The sequence below is a fragment of the Lithobates pipiens genome, unplaced genomic scaffold (assembly GCF_037356315.1).
Source record: "Lithobates pipiens isolate NorthernLeopardFrog02 unplaced genomic scaffold, aLitPip1_a1.2 Scaffold_13, whole genome shotgun sequence".
Taxonomy (NCBI): Eukaryota; Metazoa; Chordata; class Amphibia; order Anura; family Ranidae; genus Lithobates; species Lithobates pipiens.
In genome coordinates, this window is record NW_027507718.1 from 98,027,345 (window position 1) to 98,050,681 (window position 23,337).

The following is a 23,337-nucleotide window of genomic DNA, read 5'->3' on the forward strand; positions in this document are numbered from 1 at the left end:
TTTTCATTCAAGGGATAGGGAATTGGCAGGCGAACTACTTGAGTCGCCAACAATTGTTCCCGGGAGAATGCTCCCTTCACCTCAACATCTTTATCATTGTGCCAAAAATGGGGAGTTCCGGCTGTGGATCTGTTTGCGTCCAGGTTCAACAACCAGATCAACAACTTTGTCAAGGACAAGGGATCTGATGGCACACGGAACAGATGCCTTGATTTTTCAGTGGGATCAGTTTTTCACTGATCTATGCATTCCCTCCTGTTCTGCTGCTTCCGCGCCTTCCCGCAGGATCAAGCAAGAAGGGAAGGAGGTGATTCTTGTGGCCGAGGAGATTTGTTTGCTGAGATCCTAAAAATGGCGGTAGGGGATCCTACTGCTATGGCCAGACCTTCTTCTCTCGCAAGGTCCGGTATTCAATCCTACCTTACATATGCTAAATTTAGCAGTTTGGCTTTTGATACCCACATTCTAAAAGATCGTGGGCTGTTGGCTTCAGTAGTTTCTACTTGGTTAATACTAGGAAGCAGGCCTCTGGAGTCATACACTATAGAAGCTGGAAGGCATATGTCTCCTGGTGTGAATCCAGGGGTTGACACCCCAGGAAATATGTCATAGGTAGGATCTTTGAATTCCTACAGATAGAATTAGAAATGAAGCTGGCCTTGAGTACTATCAAGGCCAGATGTCTTCTTTATTTTATTTTTTTCAATGAAATCTTGCTTCACACTCACTGGTTCAGAACTTTATTCAGGCGCTAACGCGGATTAATCCTCCTGTCGGCTTTACAGAAGCAGCCTTTTGAGCCAATACAAGATATTCCCTTGGTCCTCTTGATGAGGAAACATTTTCTTGGTTGCCATATCTTCTGCAGGAAGATTATCAGAGTTGCCTGCTCTTTCTTGTAAAGAGCCGTATTGGTTTATTCATAAGGATGTGGTTGTATTGCGGCCCCATGAATGCCTACCGAAAGTAGTATTGTTTTTTTATTTAAACCAGGATATTGTTCTGCGTTTTTTTTTTTTAAATTTTTTTTCCAGAACCTTGTTCTGTGGAAGAAAGATCACTACATTCTCTTAATGTGGTGAGAGCGGTCAAAGTCTATTAAAAGTGTCTCTGCTCAGATTCATGAAACCAGATGTTTTGTTCGTGTTGTCATACGGTCCTAAAAGAGGACAGACAGCGTCGCAATCTACTATTTCTAAATGGTTAGTGAAGTGATTGTTCATATTAAAGCGCACTTCTCCAGGGCTGTTAGTGCTTCTTGGGCAGTGCATCACCAAGCCTCCATGACTTAGATCTGCAAGGCTGCAACTTGGTCTTCAGTCCATACATTTACCAGATTCTATCAAGTGGATGTAAAAGATCATGAGGATATCGCCTTTGGGCGCAGTGTACTGCAGGCTGCAGTATGAGTTCTCTAGTCTTAGTGCCCTACTTTTATTGTCTCCCTCCCTTACGTTGGCATTGCTATGGGACATGCCACATAGTGAGTTCTATGGCTCTGTGTCCCATGATGTACGATAAGAAAATAGGATTTTTATAACTGCTTACCTGTAAAATCGTTTTCTTTGAAGTACATCACGGGACACAGAGGTCCCTCCCTTCTTTAGTATACACGTGTATTGCTTTGCTACAAAACTGAGTTACTCCCACCAGTGGGAGGGGTTATATAGGGAGTGCACTTTTTAATTTAGGGTGTGCCAGTGTCCATCGCCTGAAGGTGGCCTATAACCCACATAGTAACTACTATAGCGCTGTGTCCCATGATGTACTTCAAAGAAAAGGATTTTACAGGTAAGCTGTTAAAGATCCTATTTTTTTTTTTTTTTTTTAAAGCGTCCCCTATGGAGATTTTTTTGGTACCGTAGTTTGTCGCCATTCCACAAGTGTGTGTAATTTCAAAGAGTGACATGTTGGGTATCTATTTACTGGGCGAACATCATCTTTCACATTATACCAAAAAATTGAGCTAACTTTATTTTTTTATTTTTTTCCATGAAAGTCTTTTTCCCCAAAAAATGCATTTGAAAGACTGCTGTGCAAATATCATGTGACATAAAATATTGCAACGGTCACAATTTTCATTCTCTAGGGTCTCTACAAAAAAAAAAAATGTATGGGGGTTCTAAGTAATTTTCTAGCAAAAAAATACTGATTTTAATTTGTAAGCAACAAATGTCAAAAATAGGCTTAGGTGACAAAGGGTTGAGCAAAAAACAACTGGGAGGGGCAGATACCATTTATTGTAAATTCTGTCTTGTACAGTAGCTAATGTGCAAATCCATTAGGTTTTCCCTGTCCAAAAAACACAACCCCACCATAAATGATTTGTACAAAGATCCTTGTACTTTTTTAGTAGAAGATAGGCTGTAAAATTTGCAATTTAGTGACATCCTTTGCCTAAACTGATTCAAAACTTTCAGTTAAAGCGGGGTTCCACCCTAAAGTGGAACTTCAGCTCATCGGAACCCCCCCCCCCCTCCGGTGTCACAATTGGCACCTTTCAGGGGGGAGGGGGGTGCAGATACCTGTCAAAGACAGGTATTTACACCCACTTCCGGGCATAGACTCCCACGGGAGTCTATGCCTCTTCCTTTCCTTGCGCGCTGTCTGCTGGGACACACACGGGTCCCAGAGACAGCGCAGATAATTCCTATTGCGTTGCGCAACTCGTGCATGCGCAGTAGGGAACCGAGACGTGAAGCGGCAACGCTTCACTTCCTGATTCCCTCACCCAGAATGGTGGCGGCAGCAGCCGAGAGCCAAGCAATCGGCCTCGGCTGCCGACATCGCTGGGTCCTGGGACAGGTAAGTGTCCATTTATTAAAAGTCAGCAGCTGCAGTATTTGTAGCTGCTGGCTTTTAATATTTTTTTTTTTCACAGTGAAATCCCTCTTTAAACATTTATTAACCAATGAATCCAGTGATGACTGCTGTCTTCTATGGCAGATATCCAGATTTAGATTTTGGCATGCTTTACCTTGTTACAATGTAATTTGTTTGCTTTTTCACATGTTATCTTTTATTGCTCTTTACAAACTTTCCTCATGACACCTTTTGAAAGAGGCAAACTTAGTCATGACTTCTTTACTTTTAAAGTGCCCTACTAAGATTGCTTAGTGTTTATACAAAAAGTGGATTGCATAGTTCTTAGTATTAAAACATAGAATATTAAAGTGTTTGTTAGGCCGTTTTTATAAGTCTATGCTGGCTCCTCTATTAGAGGCTGGAATAGCACACTATGTAAGTACTTGTAAAAAACAAGTGCTGTAAATACCAATTTGTATTCTGTCTTCAGGCTGGTCATGTGACTCGCAGACGCTTTACAGCTCTGATGGATGGTTTCTGCAGGAGGGGCCGTGATCTCCCTCTGACGTCAGCAGGGGAGACCACCTGGCCACTCGTCTCCTCCCGCAGAAGCCATCCATTGGAGCTGTAAAACGTCTGTGAGTCATGTGACTGGCCTGAAGAGAGCTCAAAATCGGTATTTACAACAATTTTTAAAATGACTTGCATAGTGTGCTGTGCCAGCCTCTAATAGAGGGGCTGGCAGTGACAATTTAGTGTGTGTGTGTGTTTTTTTTTTTTATTTTTTTTATTTATTTTTTTTTTTTGGGTTAACAAACACTGAGAATTTGCAGTGCCACAAGGGAAAGGGGGAAAAAAAAAGGGGAATTAGCGCCACAGAGCCTGCTGACTAATTATGGATTTCAGCTGAGAGTGGTGCTACTCAATCCTAGTGTATCATTAGTAAGAAATAAAAATAAACAAAAAATAGCGCAAATCTATAGTAAATTCACAATTGCATGAACCATTCTTAAAATCAACAATGATGGACTCATTTTCATTTTATATATAAATGTACCATCATCTTCCTATCAATATTCTATCTCCTATTAAATATATTTAGTGCATAATGATAAAGTGCAAGTGCTAGAACACTATGTATGCGTCTATATAAACCTAAAGTACAAGTGCGACTATATTATGTGTGTGTAAATCAATGTGTATTGCCATAATATTCGATTTCTCTTGCAAAGAAATCTTCGTAACTGCTAATCAGTGCTGACAGAAAAGTGTGTGTATATGAATATATTTTCAAAACTAAAAAAAACATATAACAAATAAAATAAAAAATGTCCAAGAAAGGAAAAAAAAAATATATAAAATCTCCAAATGCATGTGTGCAGCCTAGCAAAATCCAAATTCCAATCTTCAGCAAAAAAGATGATCCAAAAATTCCTGTTCAAATATTTGTGCCCCTTTATCAATAAAGTCCTAAAATGACCTACCAGAGGCTATGGCTGGTCAAATTATAAACCAGCAATAACTCTGTGTTTTATATATTGGGAAGGTCCACTGCTGATTTTTTTCATCGTATCCACCCGTCAGTTTCTATCCCGTATTGAACAGCAGATAGTTATGGGGAAGAACGAGAAATCTCCATAGCATAATCTCGTTTAAAAAAGAGAAAAAAAAAAAAGGTTTTATTGTTTAAAACTCAGTTAAAAATACACTTGCATTTCTTGAGTAGCAGCCTGACACTAGGGAAGAATCGCATGTTACAATATATCTCTCTGCTCCTGGCTGTAATCCAATGCTAGGAGCCTTCTCTTTACAAGAGCTTGATGGTGTCGGTGTCCTTGGCCTCGCTCTACTAGTTTTGTTATGCAACGTTCTCACGGAGCTCATTGTCTTGTGTAAATTTACAAAATAGAATGTTTGCTCTTTGCCATTCTTCTGTGGTACAGTAAAGCTGATATTATTTAGAAATTAGAACTCAGCTCCCAATATGCGACAAGAGCCTTGCCTGCTTTGTTTTGAGGGAAGGATTGCATTGTCTTGTCCACAAGGTGTACTAGAGGGGCTAGCACTGGCACTGTGTTTAACCACTGGACCACTGCCAATTTTCAGCTTTCAGTGCTTTCACATTTTGAATGACAATTGCTCAGTCAGGCAATATGCCACCCATATGAATATTTTTTGTCCTTTTCTTCACACAAATAGAGATTTCTTTTGCTGATATTTGATCACCACTGGGTTTTTTATTGTTTGCGCTATGAATGAAAAAAGGCAGAAATACTTGTAGAAAAAGCTATTTTCTTTGTTTCAGTTAAAAAATTCAGCAAATGAGTACATTTTCTTCATACATTTTGGCCAAAGTTTATACTGTCACATATCTTTGGTAAAAATAACCCAAATTGGTGTATATTATTAGGTCTTTGTGAAAGTTATAGAGTCTACAAGCTATGGTGCCAAGCACAGAAAATGTATCACCTGATCAGATCCTGCTGTACTGACAGCCTATCTCATTTCTTAAGACCCTAACAAGCCAGGAAAGTACAAATGCCCCCCCCCCCCCCCCCCAATGGCCTATTTTTGGAAAGTAGACTATCCCAAGGTATTTAGTAAGGGGCATTGTGGTTTTTTTTTTAAGTTGTTAGTTTTTTGAAGTTGTCATTTTTCCCCACAATTCTGCAACATGATTTTATTTTTCCTTTTTTCTTTTTTTTTTTTTTTTTTTTTGTCCACAGAATTGTTATTAACAGGTTATTTCTCTCACACAGCATACCACAAATTACACCCCAAAACACATTCTGCTACTCCTTCTTAGTATGGCTTTACCACATGTGAGACTTTTACACAGCATGGCCACATACAGAGGCCCTACATGCAGGGAGCACCAGACATAAATTGCATGTTTCATTTTTTTTGACTACCTCTTACACTTTTGAAGGCCCTTGAGCACCAGGACAACAGAAACGTCCACAAAATGACCCCATTTTGGAAAGTAAACACCCCAACATATATTCCATAAGGCATAATGAGTCTTTTGAACATGTGTTTTGTGGGGGAAAAAAAAAAAAAAAAGTTTTTGGAAAACGTGGAAAGAAAATGAAAACAATTTTTTCTTTTCTTTTTTTTCTTCTTTTTATTTTTATTTTTTTTTTAACAGAAGGTTGTCCATTTATAAAATATATTTCTAAAACCTAGCATGTACATACCAAAAAATGACACCCCAACATATATATACATATATATGGCGATACCACATGTGTGAGACTTTTACACAGCCTGGCCACATGCAGAGGACCAACATGCAGGGAGCACCATTGGTGGCATACATTTCAAATCAAATCTAATTTGACTACCTATTACAGTTTTGTGATGGACACATTGTAGTGGCAAGGATTGCGACATGGATGAGCACTGCTGTGGCAAGGATGAGCACAGATAAGGCACGGATGAGCCAGGGATGGATGGAGCATGGATGAGCCAGGGATGGATGGAGCACGGATGAGCACTGATTGAGCATAGATGGGCCCAGGATGGATGGAGCATGGATGGGCCCATATGAAGCATGTTTTCAGCATATATGCAGGCTGGATAGGCACATGTGATGCATGGATGGGCACAGAACAGCACTGTGGGCATTCCAGACACATGCTGCACCTGGCTCCCTCCTCTCCACGCACACTATACTGATCAGTGCGAGGAGAGGGAAGGAGCTGCACCGGAGAAGCTCCGGCTTGTTGACAAGTGATCATGTGGTAAAGGGCCGCTGTGATTGGCCCTTTACCCCGTTCCGGACCCAACACGTCACGGAGGACCCGACGGTCATGGACATTCCCGGGTGCGCGCTATTCTGTGAGGATATCCATGTACGCCCTCCCAGAATAAGCCGACAGCACTGTAGCCGTCTTTCGGCTATGGCCCAGTCAGCATGTGGTTAAGGTTGTCTGGTACTAGCCAGCTGCTTCTCCATTGCAGATAAGGGAGGACGAATTGTTAGGTATATTCAGTGACTTCAGTAGCTCCTAATTTTTAAACAAGATCAGTTTTAATTTTATTGGAGATCTCAAAGTGTCACTAAACCCACATCATAAAAAAAAAAAAAAAAAAAAAAACGAATGGTGTATTACATGCTGTTTATACTCACTAAGACACTGAGATACATTTTCTGCAGCTGTATTTTTCTGAAAAAAAAGTGGTTGATCCTGCTACTCTTTACCCTCTGTCCATGTCCCTAATTCTGCTAGGGATTTTGCATATTCTCAGTTTTTAGTGAGATTCTATGCTGAGTATTTCCTCCCTATCACATCGGAGAAGCCCATGTGACCATAGAGTCACACGTGTAGGTGTATACACAGTGGTAAATGACAGCACACTCCCACCCTCCTCCTCCACGCTAACTAACTAGCTAAACACAATGGGGGTGGAATATTACATGTAGATTGGAGGCTTCAACTCTTTAAGACACAGGCTGGAGGGGCGTGACACAGCCTGTGACTGGCAGAAATCTGCCCACACCATGTTATTGCTAAAAAAAAAATAGTTAATTTCAAATCTATGCCAAGTTAAAACGTTTACTAATATTATTTATTTTTACTCCTGTATTCCAAAGGCTGTGTTTATTTATTTATTTATTTATTTTTTAACATGTGACCGGCAGCGGAGGACTAGAAGCTCCTCCTGCTTATTTTTCCCTGCAGACAGGCTGGGAAGGATCTGGGTCATGTGACAGCTGTATATCAATTAGGAAAAAGGTACTTGGAGTGTTTTAATAAAAAAAAAAAAAAAAAAATTGCATTGCCATCATCCCCATACAGAAATAGAAGGGACAATGTAAATTGATAACTAATACGGACTGCCCGTACTGCCGTACTTTAGCGGGCGCTCCGCATTCAGTTAAAAGTGATCTCTACAGCGGATTCGCCGCAAGATCACTTTTATCAGTGGAGGGAGAGGACACCGCTCTCTGGTGCCCTCCACCGGCGGAGGTGATCGCGTCCCCTTCCGTGTTCAGTATGGAGCTGAGTGAGGGGAAGATGGCCCCCCGCAAGACTCCATACAATTGCATGGCAAAAGGGACTATAGCACTTAAGGGGACTTTGTTTTTTTTTTTTTTTTTTTTTATTGCATGTTAGTGTAAATACAAGATCTGAGGTCTTTTTGACCCCAGATCTCATATTTAAGAGGTCCTCTTTTTAAAGTAAAAAAAAAAAAAAAAATCGCCACGCTGAGCTCGCGTGCAGAAGCGAACGCATACGTGAGTAGCGCCCGCATATGAAAACTGTGTTCAAACCACACACGTGAGGTATCACCGCGACTGTTGGAGCAATAATTCTAGCTCTAGACCTCCTCTAACTCTAAGTCTGAAAAATAGATTTGATCTTAAGGTGGTTAAACAGTGTGTGTTTTAGTATCGCTTTAATTGTTTTACGTTTTTTTTTTTTTTTTGCCTTTTAGGTAACCTGATGTTTTCTGTGTGACAAGAAGTACACCTTTTTATTTGTGATGGATTCAGAGGCGCATGAAAAACGAAAAAGTGATTTGGTCCTCTCAAAATCAAAACAAGACTTTACGCATCATAAACTAACTATTGGAACTAGTAAGCATTATGTGTGTGGCTACTTTGCTGCCTTCACAAACATTGCAATTACCTTCCCAATCCAGAAAGTGCTCTTCAGACAACAGCTTTATGGCTTGAGAACCAGAGATGCTATAAGACAACTAGAGAGGGATGGGATCCGTAACTTGTACAGGGGAATACTCCCCCCACTTATGCAGAAAACAACAACTCTTGCCCTAATGTTTGGCCTTTATGAGGACTTCTCCAGCCTTTTGCTAAGGCATATAGATTCTCCTGAGATTGTTACAAGGAGTGTAGCTGCAATCCTTGCAGGAACTACAGAAGCCATTCTTACGCCTTTTGAGAGAATTCAGACTTTGCTGCAGGATTACAAACACCACGATCGATTCACTAATACTTATCAGGCTTTCAAAGTGCTTCGACCCTATGGATTTAGGGAGTATTATCGTGGTTTAATTCCCATACTGGTCCGCAATGGACCAAGCAATGCTTTATTTTTTGGTCTTCGCAAGCCAATCAAACAGTGTTTGCCGGAAGCTAAAGGCTATAGTGCTAACCTAATCAATGATTTCATCTGTGGTGGACTGCTTGGAGCCATGTTGGGATTCCTGTTTTTTCCACTGAATGTGGTGAAGGCCCGCATGCAGTCAAAGATTGGAGGAGAATTTGTTTCCTTTGGAAAAATCCTCATGACCATATGGACAGAACGTGATGGAAAACTGACGCACCTATTCCGTGGTGCCCATCTAAACTATCACAGATCTATTCTGTCTTGGGGTATCATCAATGCAACGTATGAGCTGTTATTGAAACTGTTCTGAGGTGGACTGTAAGATCAAGCACTGTTATATCTTTTTCTGCAGAGTAGGGATCAAATTATCAGAAAACCAAATACAGAGATTGTATGTATACACCACTTAAATATTACAGCTGATCTTGATTTGTATGAACAGACAGGTGCTTCAAAATACTATTAAGTCCTTCATGTTGGGTTAATAAAGTACCTGTCTGTTCTATGTGTGTAAGTGATGAAGCCTTTTTCGCTAAAGGGACAGTAATTTTGACTGTATATTTGCTTGAATATTGCTATCGGAGAGCTTTATATATCTGATGGAAAAGCTTTAAAGTATGCAGTCTGTTCTTTGGTCTCAGGAGGCCACATAATATACATAATTTTCAATGTTGTGTTCATCTGTATTCAGGTTCTATTCGTCATTTGTGAATCAAATTTTTATTAGCCAACAGGACTAGTGTTTTGGGAAGTGGAAAGTGAGCTTTCGCCTTCATTTTTCTTGGGGCATATTTCTATATTCATAATTGCTTTGCTATAGATTTATGTATGTTCACATTAACCACTTAAAATATCTTATGACAAAAGGAGAAGGAAGCAGTTTCTGCTTACAAACCATGTTAGCAGCTCCTGCTTTTTTTTTCTTTTTTCCTTCTTTTCTTTTTATTATTTCTTCTGTGCAGGCCTTGTTTCTCTGCATTTTTGTATTTTCTGTTGTAGTCAGATTTTCTTTTTTTTTTCCATTAGTCACCTCCTATTCTATACCATCCTGTATGTAAACTCAAAGACAAAATGTATAATACATTAATTTACCAGTCCTTAGATGCTGCTTCCTGGGTTGATAACCCTCACTCTCGCCATACTATATCTATAGAGGAGCAGCGTTGTCACCCTAGGCTCCACTCCTGATTTGGACTACAAACACACTTTGTTTTTGTAGCCAACATAAGTTAGCTGGAAAAGCTGATGTTTAAAATTTCAGTTCTATACACCAAATTACAGGAATTACTTTTTTTACTTGTGAAAAATGTACTTAAAGTGGTATTAAACCCAAAAGCAAACCTTAATTATATTGCAACTTAACATATAATTTTCATTTTATATTATTTATATAATTTTTTTTTTTTTTTACGGCTACTCCTTTTTATTTTTTAGGCTTTCTTTCTTCTATTTTCATCTGGTGATCCAGGCAGTAATACCCTGTACATACGGTCGGACTTTCCGACGGAAAATGTGCGATCAGACGGTGTTGTCGGAAATCCTGATCATGTGTGGGCTCCGTCTGACTTTTTCAGTTGGAATTTCCAACACGCCAAGTTTGAGATCTGGATCTAAAATTTTCCGACAACAAAATCCGATTGTTTAAATTCCGATCGTGTGTACACAATACCGATGCACAAAGTGCCACGCATGCTCAGAATAAATTACGAGACGAAAGCTATCGGCTACTGGCTTCTTTATAGTCCCGTCTTGCATGGTTTACGTCGCCTCGTTCTGAACGATCGGACTTTCCTACAAGTTTGTGCGACCGTGTGTATGCAAGACAAGTTTGGGCCAGATTTTGTCATCGGAATGTCCGACCGTGTGTACAGGGCATAAATCTGTGTTTTCAAAAGAACAAGCGCTATACCTTTTAAATGAGTTATATATTTCAATTCACAAAACCCTTTACTCGTTAGTGTTAAGAAATTTCTACTTTTCGGTGCGTTTAACGAATTAATTTTTTATTTTTTTTTATTTATTTAGTGTCCGTGCCCAATAGCAGGGGCCTCATGCTGCTATAAATTTCAGGTGTGCAAAAAAAACAAAAACAATAATATGTAAGTGTATGTGAAAAATCCTTAGTTTCCTATGAACGTGGAATGCTGGCAAAAGTTTTGTAATATGCAAAACAGTTCACGACCAATATTTAATTTCCAAATGGTGACTTGTGCAAGTGTCCAAAGAAAATCCCCAGTGCGCTTTGGTGAAATTAAATTGTATTGCGCTCACTAGATCCTTACCCCTACTGGGGCAAAAACGCCTCCACAGTGTTAGCCCCTGTGCCGCTCTCTGGCGCCTCCCTAGGAATCTGGTTTGTCATCCACAGGTGAAATTCTCATTCATATATTTCATAGAAAAAGAAGGAAGCCCATAGTGTAGTATGTCTTTAAAATATATTTATTAAGAGAAGAAAACTACTCGCCTATCATCAATGGTGTATTCACAATGCAAAAAGCCTTGCACCGCCGGCCGCTGCAGTTTGCTCTAGAGAGGTCACGTCCTTATGTCCACGCCCTACCGGTTTCGTCACACAGACGTCATCAGGAGCTCCTAGGGAGGCGCCAGAGAGCGGCACAGGGGCTAACACTGTGGAGGCATTTTTGCCCCAGTAGGGGTAAGGATCTGGTGATCTTGGTTTCTGATATAATCACTGGGTGGTTCGGTATAGGTTATAAATGTTGATTGATGTTTTTGTAGCACTAAGGATTTTTCATACACTTACATATTATACATAATTATTATTATTATTATTTATTTATTTATTTTTTTTGCACACCTGAAATTTATAGCAGCACGAGGCCCCTGCTATTGGGCACGGACACTAAATTAAAAAAAAAAATGTTTTTTAGTTAAACACACCAAAAAGTTGAAATTTCTTAACACTAACGAGTAAAGGGTTTTGTGAATTGAAATATATAACTGATTTAAAGGTATAGCGCCAATTCTACCCAATTTTCCTTTTATATCTCAATAGGCCCCATCCGGTTGGGAGGGCATATTAAGTAGAGGCAGCTTTTACCCTATATTACTTTAGCACCACTTCAATACTATTCCATAGCGCAATCTCATCCTTTCTTTCCTCCAGCAGAATGTATTGGTTACAGGGATGAGACAACCCATTTAACACAAGCAGGGATGTGTACAATGATCAACTTTTATCTAAAATCTTTATCCCAAAAGGGGGAAAGGATTTGCTGTAACTGCTTATAAGATAATGGCCTTAGTTCATACTGCCACGACTTGGGATCCAACTTATGAGACCCCAAGTTGTGTGAAATGTGAAATCCCAGTATTTGTCAATGAGAGCTGTCTTAATTGGCACTACTGAAGTTGCTCCGACTTTAAAAAAGGTTCCTGTACTACTTTGAGGCAACTTCTATCCAAATTGTGCCTGTAGACTTTAATGGAAGTTGCCAGCAAGTCGAATCCTCATTTTAATTGATGTGATTTGGATCTGACATTGCAGGAAGATTACAAAGGCTTTCCCTGAAGTTGCTCCAAAGTCACGCAAAAGTTGCCTGGCAAAGTCGCACTGTAAGTCGCACAAATTGTGGCAGTGTGAACTGAGCAAATGATAAAGCATTTTACTACAGTACCAACTTTGCATTAAGTGAAAGAAATACTCATTCACTAAAAAAAAAGCAAACAGCAGTAATATAAAACAGGATAATTTGTACAAGAGACTGGTAGGAACATCTACCAGCTTAATGCTCGAGCATCCACTTGGCAGGCCTCTTTCTTTGGTTTGGGTAAAGTAAGAAAAAGGGACCAAGCCCATTGTCCTCAATGGCTCCAGGTAAGCTGATAGATGTGTATCTCCACAATGGGGAAATGTCTGCAATGGTCTGATGTAATTTTTCTGAACCTGACACTTTTTCAGGGATAAATTAAGGGATGAGAAGAGACAGGTTGGAAAGAGTAGCAAAGGAGGGAAAGAGGTGGTGTTCGATGGGTGTAGTATAATGTACCTAATCATCTAAGAAAATAGTTTGGGCGAATCGGAAATTGCTCCAATTTTTGTATCTAAATATGCTAGTACATCTAACACTTATCACCACCCCCCCCCCCCCCCCCCCCCCGGGCCGCTTCATCCAGATTGGGGGCGCGCTAATACAGGAGGTGTGCTACTTTCCAGATCACCCCAGAGGGGGGAAGCCTAAAAAAATAAAACGAATACAGCCACCACATCAAATAATTGGTAAGCTGCAATATTTTACTTTTTTGGGGTTTAATACCGCATTAATCTGAAAAATCAATACAGTGACCACTTTTTAGGAGAGGTAATTTGCTATATATTAAATTTCCCCTTCCTCCTCAAGAGCTGCTCCTTTTTCCCTGAAAATGAAAAGGTAATATATTATAGTTTTGTTCTTAGGTTTTTTTTCTTTATTAGGTGTGTTCTTATATATGTTAAGTGCATTGTGCCATCTTATTGGTAGGAAGTGTTACACTGATTTAAAAAAAAACTGATCAGTGCTTTCTCAGCTTTTGATGTTTGTTTTGGTTTTTGTTTCTTTAATTTTAAAGAATGCTGTCCTCTTTTGGGGGGAACCACACAAAGCCAAAATGATCTGACACTGATTTTTTTTTTTTTTTTTTTTTTAAACAAAAGTGGGGAGGGATATATATATATATCACAGCACTTTACACCTGTTGCTACACATAATTAGAGCGTACTGTTTTATGGTTTTCTGCAATGTTTTATGTAAATGGTCATTGATGAAACAGATTTTTGTTAATTATAACGAAAAGGGAATTAAAGAATTCCTGCCAGCTAAAATGTATTTTTTTTTTTTTTCTCCAATTTTTGTTCTTTTTAACAAATATATAAAAAATATTTATTTTAAAAGTGAATTAATAATTTTAGAAATTCATTCAAAGCTGAATATTCAGCTTTTTAAATGAAAGAAATTTTCCTTTTTATGTCCCTCACAAGATAAGATCTATATTGGGGCTGGATAAGTCTCAGGTAGCCAGTTTACCTATAAATCGCAGCCTTGTGTGTTGCTGCCCAAATGTACTCCATGGCTTGGTATAATTGCTCCTCTGTTTGACTGACTGGCCGGCATCTGAAGTATATAAATACATTTTGCACTCCTGTTGCTTGGTGAATTCATCAATGTATTAACAAGGTTTTCATTGCTTACATCAGGGATCAGACTTGTGGCCCTGTAAGTAACCTCAAGACCTTTTATCTAAATATAAAGTGTGGTCATTGCTGTAATAAAGTCCCACCATTCTCAGGTTTGCATGTGATTACTTGTTTAGGCTGGCTTTACTCTTGCATTGGGCCTGAATAATGGAAGATGCACCTCCTGAGTGTTGCAGCCTTGGAATGCAGGTCTTCTGTAATGCGATTTAAAAAATTATTTTATTTTTTTTAATTTAAACAGCTCCTCTTTATAATAGATAACTGGCCACTGATTGTTAAGGACGGAAGGTGTGGTATGCTTTATCCTTTTCGAGACCCTAATGAGCCTAAAACGCCAAATGTCAGAAGCTTTTATGTACTTTTTTTTTTTTTTGGTCACTGAAAGAATTTAAGAGCACAGCGCTGACAGTCAGGCAAGTTAGTATTTGCAGAATGAAACATTTTCAGTGACAACATCTTGATGGAGGCTAAAACAAATCCTAACACCTGAACACAGTTTTGCTACTTGTACACGTGTTAGTAAAACTGTACATATCATTGCACCTTAGTGTATCCAGAAGAATTATACCTTTTTTTTTTTTTTTTTTTTTTTTTTTTTTTTCAGGACACATTGGATTTTCATCTGTTGGTAAATTGTAGTGGGTATCTCCTGATTTATCTTTTTATTTATCAAAGGAAAGCTAGCACAAAATTAGCACATAGCATTTTTTTTAATTTAGCTGTATAGATCTTTGCTATTACCATAACCTACCACCAAAGAACAACTAAAATAAAATCTCCTGCTACTAATGATCATAGTGATAACACATATGTGTATGTTGTTTGAACCTGTAGTAGGGCCCAGAAAAAAAGGTTGCACTTTTTTTTTTTTTTTTTTCTAAACCATACTGATACCAATTAAAAAAAAAAAAAAAAGTTTTTTCCCCTACCTAAAAGATACATTGCCTGGCGCTGGGTAGTCCCGCACTCCGATGCTTGTATTCGTGCATGTGCCTACGCACAGGCACCTGCAAGCGTACACCCACTTGCGTAGAACTGCTGCTCCCAGCAAGCCTTTCCTCACAGTGACTGATCACTGTGATAGCCAATCAGAGGCTATGACAGCGATCAAGTGATCAGGAACCAGGCTTCTCCGTTCCTGATTGCTAGTATGTAACTCGAGCTTTCGGTGAGAGTCTGGTTTCTGTGCTGGAAGCACGCACGCATATGTGACCTCATGGAAGAGGTGTATGTGTACATGTGGCAGGAAGGGGTAAATATGCTTCCATTAATCGAAAATATGTAATTTGTTAAACTGTAAAAATATAAACATGACTTCTGCTTTCATGTATAATATGTGGCAATCGAGCCACATTTTGCATATATTTAAAGAAGATACTCTCCCCACTTACCAGGTGGTCCTTTGCTTCCATTACTGATACTCGCCCGCCCAGAGGATTTGGCATTGTCCAGCTGAGATCCTCTGGTTCTCTGCCCCCTCCTCTGTCCTGAGCTGCCATGTTGATTATGACTCATCAAGAAGCCAGTCGGCTCTTCCTGGAAAAAAAACAGGAAGAGCCTGCATGCTTCCTGATGGTGCATCACTAGGCCTGCTCCCCTCCTCCTTTTTGTGGATGAAGTGCTTTGCCTACTAGAATATGCGACGTGCATAGGCGAAGGACAAGGCACAACGTTGGCCTTGGTGAATGACGTGCAAGGGGGGTGGGAAGCGCACGTTTTGCTGTAAAAACAAAACAAAAAACACGGCCCTAATCAGATGGAGGGGTGGATAGGACAGAAGTCCTTCATGAGGGTGAAGTTGCGCTTTTAAATAAGATTCTAACGCTAGTTCAGGCATTTTTTACGACTACCTCATCTCTTGGCCCAACTGCACCATCAGTATTTTATTTTCTACAGTTTTCACATTTAGGCAAAAGTAGCAGTCAGTAGATGACACCACATGCAGTCTTACAGTAATCATGTTGTGCTAGGTGAGGCTCACGTCATAGTTTGGATTCATGTTCTGGGAGCCATTGAGCCATTTTGTTGATATCACTAGGCTTGTAACAGTATAATAGGGTGTCAAACATTTTGTACAATAATGACCTTATTATGTTCCCATAATCAAATAGATTATTATTTTTTTTGTACAAGAAAGCAGTAATTTTATATACCAGGCCTCTAAGATGAAAATAGAAGATGTATGCAAAGGTGACAAAGGATTTGGCTTTCCAAGCATGCTGAGGGACGGGACCTGACCAAAAAAATATCTAAATCTATATGTGACCTCTTGAAAATCCTCACTGCTCTCCGATTCCCATGCATATATGCTGCAATCTTTATAAGTCCTACTGGAGATTGTGACGCACGTGTTTGGGAAGAGCAAGACTGAGCAGAAAGGATTTTCAAGAAAAGGCTGCTGTGGAACTGCGAATTTGTGGATTTAAATTTTTGCTCTTCAATATCACATTAGCCTCTTGTTTGCTGTCAGACCCAAGTGTACCCACTACAATAATAGGCTGATGTAATTAAAATATTACACCTATAAATATATATTTTTATTGTATTAATCATTTTTTTTTTTTTCAATTTTGTTTATTTGTCCACTGATGACAACAAAAGGGTGGGAGGAAAATGTAAAAAATGATTTGGGTGGGTAAATTTAGACATTTCTGACACTGCTAATGTTGGTCCGGTCATCTATGCATGCAGTGGGGTTGATTTACTAAAGACAAATGCACTTGTTCTCTTTGCAATGCAGTTGCATTCAGCAAGAGAATTTGTGCTAGCGTTTACTAAATTAGGGTTAGCACTTCTGACTTCTATCATCCAATCATGTGCAAACAAAAATGAAAAATTAATTTCATGGCAGCTTTAGACCCCTTTCACACGGAGGCAGTTTTCAGGTGCCTGGAAACTGCCTCTCATGTCTCCCCGCTGCGCTTGCGGGATGGGAAAAGCCCTGCAAGCACTGTATACAGCACTCCTACACCACCCCTGCCTATTGAAATTAATGGACAGAGCTTCAGAAGTGCCATAAGGGCAGTTTTAACCCTTTCTTCACCCGCTAGTGGGGGTTAAAATCTCCCTGCTAGTGGCCAAAAAGTGCAGCAAATGGACTCGCCGCCCCAGTGTGAAAGCAGTCTTATTCTGTAAGTATGAACAACACGTTATTGCAGACTTTCTTTGTGCATTAGGCAGCCACTGTTTGATAAACTCATTGCACATAGAGTTGTTGTTGCTCCAGCACCAGATTCTAATCTTAGCCGACTGTGCTGCACATATGGAGTACACAAAGAAAATTTGCATGCAGACAGGTAAAGCAACTTTTTGCCTGAAGAGACATACACCAGTCTGATCTACCAAAAACTTCACCTGCTGGCAGGCTGTCTTTTTTTGACATTTTTAGTCCTGCTTTAAAGGTTTCATTGCACAGGTCTCCTGAAATTCTTGCATGCAAATTTTATTATTTATGTAAAAGTACATTTTCAAAGATTCTTGTATAGGTTTTTGTTCCTACATTCTGAGTGACATTAGGGTAGCCCAAATCGCATATTACTTACTGTTTAACCACATCAATACAGTGCACTTACACCCCCTTCCTGACCAGACCAATTTTCAGCTTTCAGCGCTCACAGTTTGAATGACAATTACTCAGTCATCCAACACTGTATCCATATGAAACTTGCGTCCTTTTTTCCACACAAATAGAGCTTTCTTTTAGTGGTATTTAATCACTAGTGGGTTTTTTATTTTTTGTGCTATAAATAAAATAAAATGTAAATTTTGTGAAAAAAATGCCTTTTTCTTTGTTTCTGTCATAAATTTCTGCTAATTGGTAATTTTTCTTTATAAATTTTTGGCCAAAATTTATACTGTTACCTATCTTTGGTAAAAATAACCCACATTAGTGTATATTATTTGGTCTTTGTGAAAGTTATAGAGTCTACAAACTATGGTCCCAGTTGCTGAAAATTGATCACATCTGACCAGGCCTTCAGTACATCAGGTGTATCTCATTTCTTGAGACACTAACAAGTCAGGAAAGTACAAATACCCCCCAAATGACCCCTTTTTGCAAAGTAGACATTCCAAGGTATTAAGTAAATAGCATGGTGAGTTTTTTTTAAGTTGTCATTTTTTCCCCACAATTCTTTGCAAAATGAAGATTTATTTTTTATTTTTACAAAATTGTCATATCAGGTTATTTCTCACACACAGCATATGCATACAACAAATTACACCCCAAAATACATTCTGCTACTCTTCCCGAGTACGGCGATACCACATGTGTGAGACTTTTACACAGCCTGGCCACATACAGAGCACCAACATTGAAGTAGTACCTTCAGACGTTCTACAAGCAAAAATGACGCATCTCATTTCTCAACCACCTATTACATTTTTGAAGGCCCTGGAGTACCAGGACAATGGAATTTCCCACAAAATGACCCCATTTTGGAAAGCAAACACCCCAATGTATAATCTGTGAGGCATAATGAGTCTTTTGAACGGGTCATTTTTTTCCAGAAGTTTTTGGAATATGTGGAAAAAAATTAAAATGCATTTTTTTGTTACACAAAATTGTCAATTTATAAGATATTTCTTTTTTTCCATTAAACAGGTAATGTTTATTGAACATTATTGCAGAGATTACAATCACAGTGGCATACACCGAACATTCAAAAGGTGTTGCGTCATAACCATAACAGTAGATAAGAGACATTTCTCCATTACAGTAGCCATTATGTATCACAGCCAAGGAAAGTCCTAACATTGACATGTTATTTACTGTAACATTGCATCAAATTCCCTCATCACACGTGGCAGCCTCCTGCAGCCATCTATCCCATATTCTATGATATTTAGCTGGGCAACCCCTATTTTTGTATAAGAATTTTTTGTATGGGAGCGTAAAATTAACTTCCCGTTTCCAGTCCTCAACCCGGGGTGGAAGGGGCCTCATCCATTGTCTAGCTATCACTTTTCGAACAGAAAACAAAGTTTCCTGCAGAAAAGTGCTAGTAATTTTATCTAATACGTCAGGAAATATCCCTAGTAGACAGGGTTTGGGGTCGAGAGCCAAGGGCGAGCCCATAACATCATGTAGAAATGATACTACTTGTTTCCAAAGTTCCTGCAGTTTGGGGCAAGACCAGATAAGATGGAAGAACGTCCCAGTCTCAAGAGTACACATCGGGCAGAGCACAGATTGATTCGTATTATATTTGGCGGTCCTGAGGGGGGTGAGGTATGCTTTATGTAAATCTGAGAAAGCCTGTCTTGGAGCCTAGGGGACACCAACTTGCACGTCTCCAGAGCCTCCTCCCATTCCTCGTCTGTCAGTTCACCCACATCACCCTCCCAGCGGGACTTCAGAGCATACGCTAGTCTCGCCGAGACGGGGGCCGTAAGCATACCATAAAAGCACGAAATAAGCTTTTTGGGATCAGTATCCTTCACTATGGCGACAATAGGATTGGGAGCAGGCCGAGGCAATGACTGCGGAAATTGTGCTCTAAGTGCATGCTGAACCTGTAGGTACTGAAATAGCATAGTGTTTGGAATGCCAAATTCCTCCTGCAGCGCCTGAAATGTTTTAATAGTACCATGGTGAATCAGGTGATGCAGGTAGTATATTCCCCTCGATACCCATAACTGAACACCCTGGATCTTTTGAAGTTCCGGCAATTGTTTGTTATGCCAAAGTGGGGTATAGTCATTTGGTGATGTAACATTCAGTTTAGTGGATGCCAGATCCCAAATCCTTCTGTAATGAAAAAGCATGGAGTGTTTACCTGGCCCCACGACAGAGCTCCCCGCCCCCGTCGAGATAGCAGCTATCGGATCATCTGCGATTTGTGCCCAAGTAGGGCAGAGAAGGGTAAGAAAACGTTGTTTATCAGTCTTGTCTACATGAAAAAGCTGAGTCAGCTGTGAGGCAACATAGTAGTGATTTAGATCTGGAAGAGCCATGCCCCCCATATCAGTCGGGCTTTTCAAAGCCTGCCAAGCAAGCTTGTGTCTATTATTCCCCCATACAAAGGGCCTAAGGAGACTTTCAAGGGATTTAAAATATTTCAGCGGCAAGTATACCGGGGCATGCCACAACACATACAGTATTTTAGGTAATAGGACCATTTTAATCAGATTAACGCCCCCCCAAACCCCCAGGGGGAGGCGAGACCAGGCCTGAATCTTGGTACGCACCAGGGAGAATAATGGTTCTACATTCAGCGCAATGTAATCTGCTGGATTCCTAGAGACATATACACCCAGATACTTAATAGTGCCAACTCGCTGAAGAGGCAGACTGGCCTGAGATTCTGACTGTGGAAAACTGTCAATAGGTAAAATTTGGGATTTTTCCCAGTTTATAAGAAGACCGGAAAAGCTACCAAACCACTCTATCATGTGCAGGGCCTTTGCGAGGGAAGGGCCAGAGTCCGCCAGGTATAACAGCGTGTCATCAGCGTATTGACTGATTTTTTCGGTTAGTCGATTCATCGTCAGTCCCCTGATCGCAGGGTCCGCACGAATCGACACCGCTAAAGGTTCAGCAGCCAAGGCATATAGTAGCGGGGACAGTGGGCACCCCTGTCTGGTACCCCTACTAAGGCCAAACGCCCGGGAGGACCACCCATTCGCCACCACCTTAGCCGTTGGGTGATGATACAGCAGCCTCACCCACCGGATAAAGTTCGGGCCAAAGCCGTATCCCGCTAGACACTTTCACAAATACTCCCATTCCACTGAGTCAAATGCCTTAGCCGTGTCAAGTGTCACTACCACATGCTCACCCACCGCCTCATGCGTTGCCTGTAGATTTATATAAAGTCTGCGTAGATTGAACGACGTATTCCGCCCCGGCATAAAGCCCGCCTGGTCAGCCTGAATCAGGCTAAGGATCACTCCGTTCAATCTAGTAGCGAGTATTTTAGCTAAAATCTTAATATCTACCTGCAATAGGGAGATTGGGCGGTATGATTCCGGGAAACCCGGATCTTTTCCAGGTTTGGGAATCAAAACTATCGTTGCCTCCCTCATGGACGGAGGCAATGTCAGTGTATCAAAAAGACTCCCGTAGAGGGCGAGAAGCCTAGGCGCCAGCACGTCTTGGTAACGGGAATAAAATTCAATGGGAAGACCATCTGACCCCGGCGACTTAGATTTTGCAAATTCCGCAATAGCACCCACTATTTCATCGGTGGTCAGGGGAGCCTCCAGAACCTGCACCTGTTCCTCCGTAACTTGGGGGAGGGAAACCTGAGCCAAAAAGCTGTCCATCGGAGTGGTGTCGTCTGAGACTGTAGTGGTGTATAAGTCCGCAAAAAAGTCCCGAAATCTAGCTGTCACCTCAGAAGGGTCCGTGATCATTGTATCACCCTGACCCCGCAAAGAAATAACCGGGGGCCTGTCTTCCCTGTGCACCAAATATGCTAGCAACTTACCAGCTTTTTCCCCGGATTCAAAATATTTTTGTTTGGTAAAAAAAAGTTTCTGTCGGGCCTTGTCTTGGTGCAGCTGGGAAACCACTCTCGACTGTAGTCTAAGTGCATCAGCGTTTGCCGTAGACGGGTCATCTATGTAGGTGCGTTCCATGGAGCTCAAATCTGCCTCAGCCTCAATAATGACAGTAGCCGAGTCAGCTTTGAGCCTATTAATGTGGGCAGTCAGCACCGATCGAGCGTGTAATTTAAATGTATCCCACACTGCTGGAACTGAGGCCGTGTGGTCATTATCCTCAAAAAATTTTATCCACTCCGCCTCAATAGTGTCATCTTCGGGTAATAATGTCAGCCAGAACGGATTTAGCCGCCACGCCCGCGGAGGCCTACCCAGGGGTACGTCAAGCACTACAGAGTAGGGGCTGTGGTCCGAAAGTAGTCTGGGGCAGAACAATACTTCCCTGAGTCTGGGAGTGAGTTGTTTAGATATTAGGATAAAGTCAATACGGGAGAGAGAACCATGTGTGGGTGAGAAGCATGAATACTCCTTCTTTTGAGGGAATTTGTGTCTCCAAGTGTCCACAAGGTGAATGGTGGTTATAAGCCTGGACAACCTAGTGGTCCCAGCTTGTCCCATCATCAACTCGGGGGGGTTGAGCCTATCCAGGGAAGGGTTAAGCGTAGTGTTGAAATCCCCCAGCCAGATAACAGGAACCGCCGGATGTCTGGACATAAAAGACAGTCCCTCAACCACCAACGTCATGGTAAATGGAGGGGGGATATAAAAGGCCATAATAAGGTAGGGTTCCCCATACAATTTAGCATGTAGAAAAACAAACCTGCCCTGTGGGTCAGTAAGAATTTTGCAAAGTTCAAATTGGACAGACTTAGCTACAAGTACCGAAACCCCCCTCGAATGAGACGTGTAGGTGGAATGAAATGCCTACCCAATCCAAGGGCGTTTAAGGGCCATCTGCAGTCCACCCTCCACATGCGTCTCAACTAGCACCATCACTTCCGCCCTTTGCTTTTTGAGGAACGTGAAGGCTGCCGCGCGCTTAATTTTATCGCGCAGGCCCCTCACGTTCCAGGTAAGAAACCGTATAGATGCCATATAGAGTCATATAAAGTAATAAGTGCAGTCGGCTTGCCCCCTAACAGCCCTCCTATAAACGCACCCCAATACAGTTGTGCTTGATCAAGCCCAAACAGGGGCTGCATAGGCAGTAATGGTAAAAAACATTCAGTAAAAGCAACACTTAGTCCAGATACATACTTCAACTTATTTATAGTAATCTTCTGCATGGAAACCCTAACCAAACCACCCCCCTCCCCCCACCCTACCCTGCACCAACCCCAACTTGTGCGGGTATATTCCCTGAAAAACCAAACATGTCTGGCCGGGAAAACCAGTTTCATTAAATCAATAAGAAAATTTAGAACAATAAGTCTGAAAGAGGGTCGCGGCCACCGGTACCAGAGGGCAAGGCAAAGCAGAGCCCCCTGTATAACAGCACACAGTGGTGACCCGGGTAAATAGGCAAAAGTGTCAGTTGCTGTCCAGTCCCAGTGACCAGCTCCCTCATAACTAGAAGAAGTCCCAGCAGACAATGGAGCAGTTTTCCGCTGCACCTTGCAATTAGACCGTAGGTCTAACATGTCTCCCCTTGCTCCGGGAGAAAAAAGAAGAAAGAAAAAAAGGAAAACCAAAATTGTTGAAACAAAACAAACAGGTATGTATTGCAGAAAAGGTCCCTCAACAGGGACACTAAGAAAAAAGGGAAAAAGTTGATCCATAAACGTTGACACCATCAGCAGGCGCAAATGTCCCAGA

General features: G+C 40.9%; 1 protein-coding gene across 2 annotated transcripts in view; it reads left to right on the plus strand.

The window, feature by feature from the left end:
• The window catches only part of LOC143974177 (mitochondrial nicotinamide adenine dinucleotide transporter SLC25A51-like), a 38,616-nt gene extending 28,868 nt beyond the window's left edge, over positions 1-9,748 (plus strand). For both annotated transcript variants that reach the window (XM_077475309.1, XM_077475310.1), the window contains one exon: positions 8,248-9,748. In XM_077475309.1, coding sequence (XP_077331435.1) covers positions 8,296-9,192 — 897 coding nt within the window. In that variant the 5' untranslated portion in view covers positions 8,248-8,295 and the 3' untranslated portion in view covers positions 9,193-9,748. The remainder of the gene's footprint in view (positions 1-8,247) is intronic.
• The last annotated feature ends 13,589 nt before the right edge of the window (positions 9,749-23,337 follow it).